Source organism: Miscanthus floridulus, unplaced genomic scaffold (genome assembly GCF_019320115.1).
Source record: "Miscanthus floridulus cultivar M001 unplaced genomic scaffold, ASM1932011v1 fs_416_4_5, whole genome shotgun sequence".
NCBI classification, from domain to species: domain Eukaryota; kingdom Viridiplantae; phylum Streptophyta; class Magnoliopsida; order Poales; family Poaceae; genus Miscanthus; species Miscanthus floridulus.
In genome coordinates, this window is record NW_027096718.1 from 31,991 (window position 1) to 42,631 (window position 10,641).

General features: G+C 44.8%; 1 protein-coding gene and 1 pseudogene across 4 annotated transcripts; both read left to right on the forward strand.

Moving 5' to 3' along the window:
• Nucleotides 1-28: 28 nt before the first annotated feature.
• Nucleotides 29-4,628, forward strand: LOC136531688 (cytochrome P450 714C3-like). Of its 4 annotated transcripts, none has more exons than XM_066524344.1 (6): nucleotides 29-166; nucleotides 1,419-1,622; nucleotides 2,670-2,896; nucleotides 2,976-3,223; nucleotides 3,320-3,707; nucleotides 3,789-4,628. In XM_066524344.1, exons 2-6 carry the CDS (start codon nucleotides 1,514-1,516, stop codon nucleotides 4,215-4,217), a joined length of 1,401 nt encoding a protein of 466 aa, XP_066380441.1. In that variant the 5' UTR covers nucleotides 29-166; nucleotides 1,419-1,513; the 3' UTR covers nucleotides 4,218-4,628. The 4 variants fall into 4 exon arrangements, with proteins under 4 accessions (XP_066380441.1, XP_066380440.1, XP_066380439.1 ...); XM_066524343.1 differs by having other exon boundaries at nucleotides 53-166; nucleotides 1,511-1,622; XM_066524342.1 differs by lacking the exon at nucleotides 29-166 and having other exon boundaries at nucleotides 327-1,622.
• Nucleotides 4,629-6,004: 1,376 nt separating this feature from the next.
• LOC136531692 (cytochrome P450 714C2-like) lies at nucleotides 6,005-9,296 on the forward strand (annotated as a pseudogene).
• Nucleotides 9,297-10,641: the final 1,345 nt, after the last annotated feature.

Consider the following 10,641-nt stretch of genomic DNA (forward strand, 5'->3'; position numbering starts at 1 on the left):
TGACGTGATCCACCAAGGAGTTCTTGTACCCAAGTTCAGTCAGTTCAGCAAAACAAATACTGTTGATTGCTGCTGTTGATTAATAGTTTGTATGTTTGGTTGCTTAGATTGTAACTTCAACCATGTAACTAACACTCTGCCTGAAAGTTTACCCATGCATTCATCAGTAAGTACCTAAAATATCTGTTGTCTTGTAGTCTCATTGTGCATGATGCTTGTTGTAGTTTGACTGGTAATTTGCAAGTCCTATGAAGCTTCTGCTTTAAATTAAATATGCTTAACTCTCCACTCCAAAGTTTAATCCATGCCTTAAACAATCTATTGCTGACCTTGTTGTTTTTTTTTCTTCTGATATTTGCCTTATGTTAAAAAAATATCTGTTCCAACCATGAGGTAATTCCTCATTTATTATTTGAAGCTCACTCGTGTTTTATTTGTGACTTTTTTCCTCATTTTCTTTCTTTCTTTCTGATATAAAACTCTTGCCTAGATTAATCTAGTCTCCTGGGTGTGTTTGGCAAATACGTTGGAAGAAGCATGGGAATACGTGGTGGGAGTTGATAGAGGGAATTAAGGTGGGAAATTGACTTTTAGTCCTAATCCCTTGTTTGGTTCGTGGAGGGAAATAAGAAAGGGAATTGAAGAGGCAAATCATGATGAACGGTAAGGATCTACTTTTATTTTAATAAGAGCACAATTCCCTCCCAATTACCACCCCTCCCCTAGGGAATTGATTAGTGGGAGTTGCCCCCCTAAACACCCCTTCCCCTTTCCACCAAAACTCCCATTTCCACAAAACAAAGAAAATATTTCTAAACTCCTACCTCTAAACTCTCATTCCCTTCTTTCAATTACCCCCAACCAAACGAGCCACCTGTGTCATGCTAGTTACATAGTGCAGAGTTATATGTAGTAATAATATATGGTGGCTGTATGTTCTGACAAAGTAACACAGGAAGGGAAAATTTTGCAAGCAGAAAGCCTTAAATCAAGTTGCTAAAAGTCTAGTGATGAATACTTGCCATGTTTTCAAGGTGGCATGTCTCTGAAACTACGTGCTGGAAGTGATCTAAACAATGAGAGAACGTCAGTAGGTCAGGAAAAGGACAATCATTCACCATTATTAAAACAAGTATATGGGTAAATGGGAGTCAGTAGGTCAGGAAAAGGACAAACCACCACTCATTTCTTCAACAAGTATAGGAACAGATGGGAGCTTTTTTAAAACTGGAATATATAGGAGTTCATTACTAAGTATTTTAAGCTAGAAGACTATACAAGTACTGATTGCCTTGTATGTTTGACATAAGACTCATTTGTTCCTCTCATACTTTCCCCTCTAATGGAGAAACTACTTGAGATAGTTCTAGTTGTTTCGACCATACTTCTTGGCTTAGCTCTGGTTTACTTATATGAAGTCCTATGGCTGAGGCTGGAGAAGATAAGGAAAAAGTTGAGGAGGCAAGGCATAAACGGTCCTAAACCTACTTTGCTCTATGGCAACACCCAGGAGATGAAGAGAATCCAACAAGAACTCAAGTGTGTGCAGAGGCAAGACAAAGACATGAACGGCTACATATCCACCATCTTCCCTCATTTCCTTCTCTGGAGGAAGACATATGGTATGTATAGAATCCCTTGCTTTTGCTTATCTGTTTATATAAGGGTCACTGCAATGAGACTGATAAGCATGATTGTGATTGTTTACTTCATTCTGGAATCACAACAGCTTTCCATAATCGGAAGCTAGAAACATAGTGTTCATAAAAGGCTAGACAGTAAGGTTAATTAACTATGCTTGAAGATAACTCTGCATCGGTCTCCCAAATATGAGAATGGCCAGAACCTTACATCATATACTTAGCATTTAAGTAAGTCTTAGATTCCTTTTGCGATGTTAATCATCTTGTGTGAGCATGCTTTTCATGTCCAGAAATCCCCAATAACAAAGATGACAGATGTTGATGGAAGATCATTCAGTCTTTGCCACTATGAGTATTAGGCTATTATCTTGTTTCAGGATCACAAACAAGAATGCAGTTTAAGTATTTATCCCCTTGCCTATCTCTATCTGTCACTGTGCAGCTAGTTCTATACTTGAAGCTATGGACCTCCATTAGTAAGTTCCCCTAGGAGAAAATTTAGAAGTTCACTAAATAACATGTTCTGAAGTCTGAACTGATAGTGATAGCCAGATTTTGTATCAAGTTTGGTTTTTTCATATGATCAGATATTTACCTTAATTAAATCCTTACATTTAGTTTGTGTACAGATAGTTGCCTCAGAAAAGACATCCATGAACACTTTGTTTTCAAGTGGACCCAAATATTAAGAATGTGTACTCTACTCTCTGGAGTTCAGTACTGTAAGTTTGTCCACGAGTAACTAAGTAGGTTCTGTAGAAACCGTGGTCTAACATTAAGAAATATTTACCTAAATGATTGTGTAGCTGTCCTGGGAATTTTGGACCTTGTTGTAGCTGAGAGATGCTTGTGACTTGGGTTGTCCTGTCTTGTGAACATTCTGTTGAACTTTCGCAATCAATGTATGCAGTTATAAGTGGTTGACTTTTGATTCATTTAAGTTTCCATTATGTATTGCTCTGTCATTATCTAAATATTTCAGTTCAGTTTGTTATGTCATTACATGGTGTTTGAAAATTGGAACAGGGCCCGTGTTCCTTTACTCAACAGGAGTTTTGGAGATATTGCATGTTGCTCAGCCAGAAATGGTAAAAGACATGGGCCACTGGACTCCATCAGAGCTAGGGAAGCCACAGCATATAATGAAATCACGAAAACCTCTCTTTGGATTAGGTATATTGATAGCGAATGGCGACCTTTGGGCCTATGAGAAGAAGATCCTGGCACCACAATTCTTTGTAGAAAAAATTAAGGTTCTTAAATTTTACTTAAAAAAGCCCATATAACTGTATCATCAGCCTAAGCCTAACTGTGTTGTTCCTACAATGATAGGGTATGATAGGGCTGATTGTGGATGCAACTGTTCCGCTGTTACAATCATGGGAGAATATGCTTAATAGCACAGGAGGTAGTCAGAAGATCTATGTTGATGGATACCTGAGGAACTTTTCAGCGGATGTGATTGCTAGAGCTTGTTTTGGGAGCAATTTCATAGAAGGAAAAGACATATTTTGCAAGCTCAGGCAGCTCCAGAAGTTAATTTCTCAACAGGATACATTTGTCGGGCTGTCTGCACTGTGGTAAGGGACTTTTGATTTTTTTTTTTTTTTTTTGAGAAATTACGAATGCAATGGAAATGAACACCCTGACTGGTTATTAATCTTGTTCTATTGCAGGAAATACTTGCCTACCAAGAGAAACTGGGAGATACAAATGCTGGATCAAGAAGTCCGGTTACTAATCCTGGATCTCTCAAGGGAACACAGGAGCAAAAGCCGCAGCAATGCTGTCACACACATGTCCACATATGACAACCTTCTGCATGCCATTGTCGATGGTGCAAACCAGTGCCCAAGCTATTCCAGTGCCCCTGAAGATTTCATCGTCGACAACTGCAAGAACATCTACTTTGCTGGGCATGAAACTACAGCGGTCACTGCCACTTGGTGCCTGATGCTACTTGCTGCACACCCAGACTGGCAGGAACGTGCACGGGCTGAGTCTCTAGAAGTGTGCTGTGGACAGACAGTGCTGGACATTGACGTCCTTCGTCAGCTGAAAATAGTAAGAGACTCTCCTCATTCCTGCAGGTCTAAATCTTTCTTTGGTGATGCACATTAAAAGTGGCATTAAAATCTTTTGAAGCTTACAATGGTGATACAAGAGACTCTCCGGCTGTACCCTCCGGCGTCACTAATCATGCGTGAAGCACTGACAGACATCAGGCTTGGTGGAGTTGACGTCCCTCATGGCACCATTATCCAAGTAGCCATTTCAATGCTGCACCTTGACCTCGAAGCCTGGGGTCCAGATGCTAACGAATTTCGTCCAGACCGGTTCGCGAATGGAGCTGCTGCGGCGTGCAAGCCGGCCCACATGTACATGCCGTTCGGATACGGACCAAGACTGTGCACCGGGCAAAACCTGGCAATGGCAGAGCTGAAGGTTCTTCTTGCACGCCTGCTGAGCAAGTTCTCATTCTCATTGTCACCTGGGTACCGACACTCTCCGGTGTTTCGGTTGACCATTGAGCCTGAGTTTGGCATGCCCCTTGTGGTGACAAGGTTGCCATGATCTCTGTTTCTGAATAAGTTGCTTCCTCTACGTGAATTGAACTTGTACAATGTGGGCTCGTATATAATGTTCAAGGAGGCTGACCTCTTTGATACACTTGGGCTCATCAACTAGTGCTTCAGTGGAAGCGACCACGAGTCAACAAACCTGCAACACCCAACCACCATCACCAAACACCGAATTTGATGTCTGGTTGTGCCTGGTGCTACCACTTTATTTGAAGTTCCTGATGTTTCATCTATATTAGTTTGTTCTTGTGACGAACTCAATCACATATTTTCCTACACTACAATTTTCTGGGCTCAGGAGAGCAGGACTATATTTGATACTTTCTATTTCTCAACTGTGCGCCACTTATATGTTCAAAACTTGTGCTGTAAGCTTAGTTAACTTCCAGATTAAAATTTTGAAGTTTAGCCATCCTCCTTTGATTCGTCCCATGACAATGTGGTCCTAGAAGACTCAACTTGCCTTCAGCATGCCTTGTTTTAAGATAGGGTACCATCCAGTGGTGGCACCGGAGGTAATCATATTCATATTCTTTTAAAATAGAAACATATACTTATTTTGTTGCTGTTCTTCTTCTGCTCTAAAATGTGATGGCCTGTCACTGAAATTCGACCAAAGAAAGACATTTGACTACCCTGTATTTTCAAGCTATAATTGACATTGTGATTTGAAAGCTAGGAAGAAGACATGTATCGTTAGGTTCTGTATGTATATATATACAAGAACAGATGGGAAAAAGGCACATGGAAAAGGAGATAATATTTTTTTTTTAAAAATGAATTTATTTTATTTTATACCAAAAGGAAAATTTTGTACGGGCCTTAGCCCACCTGCAGACGAGCTAGGAAAAACCGCCGGCGTCACTACTCGCTAGCACTAAAGACGGCAATAGAGACCCGGTACCCGACGGGCCAAAAACTGAATAACTTCACGGCTCCGGAACGGAAACCAACCTAACTTGAAAGTACAAGGAGCTGACAAAACGAAAACACAACTGCAAAAACTGCTGGCAACCTAAAAACAACCAACTATAGTTGCACCTCTGTGAAACCACCACAGCTTGACCAAACAAACAGAAAAAAAGTTGGCAACTACTCCTATGATATATAAATAAAGAAACAACTGATAAACACCAGCATCTCCGGCAAACAGCCACGGCTTGTTTTTTTCCTGTCCCTTCCTTTCCTTGCTCTAATTTTCCTTGGGGATTGATTAGCTAGGACAGGCGGCAACCTCACTCACTGGGACCAACTCTCATCTGCTCCTTGATTAGGAGTAGTCTATCTAAAGTATAATAACCCTTCTCTCTGTTGTCTAGTCTTAATCATCATTTTTTTTTCTGTTTGAAAACTGCCGTCACTACTAGTTAGGTGGTGTTTAAATCCAGGGCCTAAAGTTTATGGGTGTTATATAGGAGTGTTCAGATAGTAATAATAAAAAAAATTATATAAGTCATGAGTAATTTGCGAGACGAATTTATTAAGCCTAATTAATCGGTCATTAACACATGTTTACTGTAACAACACATTGTCAAATCATGGACTAATTAAGTTTTAAAAATTCGTCTCACAAAGTAGTCGCAATATGTACAATTAGTTATTTTTTTAGTCTATATTTAATACTCTATGCATGTGTCTAAATAAACGATGCGATAGGGACCAAATTTTAGATAATGAACTAAATAAGGTCAGGATGCTGCGGTTGCACATATGGACATACCCTAAGTCCCTAACCACCTGCTCTCGTCACAGCAAACAGACAGAGCTGAGCTTGTCCGTGTTCCCCTAGTCTTTCCATTCTCTTGCTTTTGCTTTTTTGGGTGCGGCACCCGGGAGCTTTATCTCCAGGTTCCCTGCTCACAGTCACAGACACAAATGGAACATGCCTGCGTCTCCTCTCTGCGAGTGCTATGGCTGAGCCTGCTGCCTCCGGTTTTGATCTGCATCCTCCTCCTCTCCTACCTGTGGACCTTCCTATGGCTGAGACCGGAGAGGATCAGGCAGAGGCTGAGGCGCCAGGGAGTGAAGGGCCCCAAGCCTTCTCTCCTCCTGCGGAACATACCGGAGATGAGGAGGATTCAGAAGCAGCTGGCCGAATCTGACCAAGAACAACAAGCAGCAGCAGCAGGGGGCAGCCATCGCTTCTCCTCCAATTACATGGCCGCTCTGTTCCCTTACTTCCACCACTGGAACAAGGTCTACGGTATGTCAGCGCCACTTGTGCTGAATTGAATCGTTGCCTATTTCATTCCGAATACCATTTTTTTAAATGCTTTTGTTTCGAGCTAAGCAATGGTTCTGCTTTTACTCACTTTCCTGCAAAGAGAGACATATCATGTTTCTGTCATAACAGAAGCTTTAAATATCATGCAATCAATTGTCACATTGTGATAGGTTCCATCTACCTGTATTCCACTGGAAGCATCCAGTCTTTGTTTGTGACGGATCCAGACATGGTGAGGGAGCTGGCCAACTGCAAGTCTTTGGATCTTGGAAAGCCTCGCTACTTGCAGAAGCAGCTTGGAGCGCTTCTTGGCACGGGAATCTTGACGGCAAACGGTGACCTTTGGACACATCAACGGAAGGTGATCGCGTCTCACTTCTTCATGGACAAGGTTAAGGTAAAAATTCAGCCTTCGTAATGAACCTGTCAGTTGATTGATGACAGAACGATTCACATACCTAACTAGTGTTCTGGAACTCTCCTACAATAGAAGTTATTTGTGGTTAGCGCTTACATACTGAAATAAATGCCCTGTCATGAGAACAGTTTGTTGCGGTGGATATCCACAGGGAATGGTGGATTTGATGGCGGAGTCTGCAAATGAAATGCTGGTTTCATGGGAAGATATAGTTGACAGATGACAGGGGAGGTGGTGGTTCATGAAGTTCTTGAGGAACTTCTCGGCTGATGTCATATCAAGAGTTGCTTTCGGGAGCAGGTTTTCTGAAGGCAAGGAGATACTCGGCAAGATTCGACAGCTTCAGGTGGCAATGGCAAAGCAAGATATATTTGCTGCTCTTCCTGGTAGTAGGTATGCTGAGATTAAAAAAAAAACTTCATTTGCACATTTTTTGTTTGTTTGTTGAACTAGTATCACCGCCATATGCTATTACTTGTGATATATACGATTTAGAAATCAAAATGCAACCGAGGGACAGAAATTGAGAGGGTAATGGAAGCAAAGGCTTCTTTTCTTCCTGAACTAACTCTGCATTATGTTCCTTCAACATTAAAAGAAAAAACTCTGCAGCACATGAACTCGATTAGAAAATGAGCTTGTCGACATGCCTGATGAGGCACATTATCATGCATCCTGCATTGATCCCTGCAAAACTTTTCCTCCTGACCTGAATAAGATGTGGATTCAGGTACTTACCAACAAAGCGCAACCGAGAGATTCGGAGGCGCGGCGCGAGTATCCGCGACCTCATCTTGGACATAGCGAGGAGGCACGAAGAAGAACACGACCCGCCGGCGACATCATCTGCGAGCAACAGCGACGTCTTCCTGCGTTCCATCGTCGAGGGCGCCAAGGCCGCCGCCAGCGCTTTCAGTTCATGCACGCCCGAGGACTTCATCATGGACAACTGCAAGAACATCTACTTCGCGGGGCACGAGACGACGTCGACCACCAGCCCTACGCGACCTGACGCTCGGCGGCCTCCACGTCCCGAGCGGCACCGGCGTCCGGGTGCCCATAGCGCTGGCGCACCGGGACCCCGCCGCCTGGGGCCACGCCGGCGGCGACCCCGACGGGTTCGACCCGGGGCGGTTCGCCAACGGCGTCGCGGGAGCCTGCAGGCCGGCGCACATGTACATGGGCGTTCGGCGTCGGCGCGAGCACCTGCGCTGGGCAGAACCTCGCCGTGGTGGAGCTCAAGGTCGTGCTGGCGCTCCTCCTGCCCAGGTTCGAGCTCGCGCTGTCGCCCGGGTACGTCCACCGCCCCGTGTTCAGGCTCACCGTCGAGCCTGGGAACGGCGTGGCCCTGGTGCTTAGGAAGCTCTGCTCTGCTGATTGATTACATAGCTTGCCTCTGTGCGTACGGCCGGCGGCGATGCCCTGCTACTCCTCTGTTCCTTCCATCTGGGACAGATGCCAGCATCCCAATGACAAAGAGCTAGCATGCCGTCAGGCTAAATTCCACTCCCTGGCCAGGCCACTCCGTGCGATTAAGGCCCATCACACAATAGACTGAGTGAGCTCAAATGCCACCAGCGTAATCACATGCCCCGTGTCCAAATGTTCAAAAGGATTTATTTCATTTTCGGTAGTATTTATTTAGTACTAGCTAATATGGTGGCACCAATATCTCACTGACGGCTGGTCCAAACCCGATTCTATAGATTTTTTTCTTCCTAAACTTATCTATTCATACCCGTTTCTTCATTCTTAGGCCTCGTTTGCAAAAAAAATAAACCCGATGAATAGTACCACTTTCGTTTTATTTGGCAAATATTGTCCAATCGTGGACCAACTAGGCTCAAAAGATTCATCTCGTGATTTCCAACTAAACTGTGTAATTAGTTATTTTTTTTACCTATATTTAATACTCCATGCAAGCGGCTAAAAATTAATGTGATAGAGAGAGTGAAAAAACTTGGAATTTGGATGGCATCTAAACAAGGCATTAATATTATTTTGTGCGTGTCTTTCTTCAAGGGCCTTGGACACTCTGTGTTCCTATAGACGATGCTCTTGTTATACAGGATCTCAGACGTCAGCACCTTGAGGAGGCCTTTGGACCCCGCATGTTCTGTTTTTTATTTTTATGGTGTCTGCTACAAGATAGCCTAAGAGGTATTCGGATATGGTGGAATCATCTAGTTGATTAGGGTATGATCCTACAGTGCTAATATGTCGAAGGGTCACGCATGACGCCAGGTTCATCACTGTCTATGATGACAGAGCTATGACTAGAGTTTTCGACAGCCAACCGCACGTGACTTTGGCAGCGGCGGTTTGGACCTGCGTGACAATGGCTTATCTAGCGTCCAATAGGTGATTAGGCGTTGATGGATCACGAAATTGGCAGTTGTTGGGCATGTTAGTAGTCGTGTACTTTTGCAGTGGCGGACACTGGTGTTGGGTTGTGGCCGTACTAGTTTCTGAGTGTAACCAGTGCTTTGAGAAAGTCAACCAACTCCCAGGAAGGCTGGTAAATCAATTGATTCAAAGTTCATTCACTCAATTCCCCTGTAGTTAGTTTTTTGCTCTGTTCTGTGGAAGCTCCGCGCATCTGTCCAGAACCTCCGCAACGTGGTGGTTCCGCAGATATACTTGAAGGCTCCTCGATCTTACAGTTTCGATTGAGATTGTTGATTTTAGAAAAATAGGCCTATTCACCCTTGTCCTCTAGGCCCTTGCTAGATCCTTCCAATCCGTCATGCACTTCTGATTCGTTTGAAGCATATCACTATTTTAGACTATGCTGCTGAGGCCAAAGAACCATATCTCTAAAGTTTAATTCTCTCTATTTCTATGTCACGGTCTACTATCTCGTATGTATTGTACTCGTCAACCGGGGGGGGGGGGGGGGGGGGGGGTGAAGGTCCCCTCTCTCCCTAATTTAAGGTGTCTTTCATATATTTTCTAAATAGGATTTGCCTTGTTGGTCTCTCCTTAATCTTTTGTTGCATCTCCATGTTACAAAAACTACATACTTGTATTGACTTTCTCCGTCAACAAACTTGTCGGGTAACGATATTAGGGATACCCGAAGAAGGGATCAGAGGATCACGGGCGACAACTCGCCTAGATAATCAAGGGCGTATTTCAGTCTCGACCGACTCCGAAGAGACGGTTTCCGCCTCGCCAGACCCCTCGGGCACGGGGACCGTGTCGCCCGACCCTGAGGGCACGGGCTCCGTCTCGCCCGACCCCGATGGCGAGGGCTCCATCTCGCCTGACCCCGAGGGCGAGGGCCCCGTCTCACCCGACCCCGAGGGCGTGGGCTCCGCCTCATCCGGCGGGGTCCGTACCACCCCCAACCACTACGGGTCCAAGCGTGTGGGCCTGGGTCAAGCCTCTGACACCAGAAGGGGCACGGGCACGCCTTGACGTGACCCGTGGCCACGACAGGCCACACCCTAGGGTTCGCATCGTCAAAAGTGACGGGTGCGTGGGCGTTGTGCTGCCTAATCCCCGTACAGCCGCTGACAAGCACATCGGGTCACCACGCCGTCCGCCGGGACGGGATGGAACGCCACGACCAGCTGATGACGTCGAGGCATGGCGCCAGTGGTGAACAGGAGCCTGACATGGTGCCGTCCCCGTCAAGCATCTACAGCGTTGGCAGGACCCGCATGAAGGAGAAGGAAGCGGTGGTCCTAGAGGGCTTCTTCTCCTCGATTTTCTCCCTTTCTCTCTCTCTCTCTCTCTCTCTCTCTCTCTCCTCTTTTTCTGATGTAACAT

What these genes read in the sequence shown, in the direction of transcription:
- LOC136531688 (XM_066524342.1), top strand. Translation starts at nt 1,343, where the DNA reads ATGGAGAAACTACTTGAGATAGTTCTAGTTGTTTCGACCATACTTCTT. An exon ending in TCTCTGGAGGAAGACATATG is followed by an intron (nt 1,623 to 2,669) that starts GTATGTATAGAA and finishes AAATTGGAACAG; the next exon opens with GGCCCGTGTTCCTTTACTCA. An exon ending in TCCTTCGTCAGCTGAAAATA is followed by an intron (nt 3,708 to 3,788) that starts GTAAGAGACTCT and finishes AATCTTTTGAAG; the next exon opens with CTTACAATGGTGATACAAGA.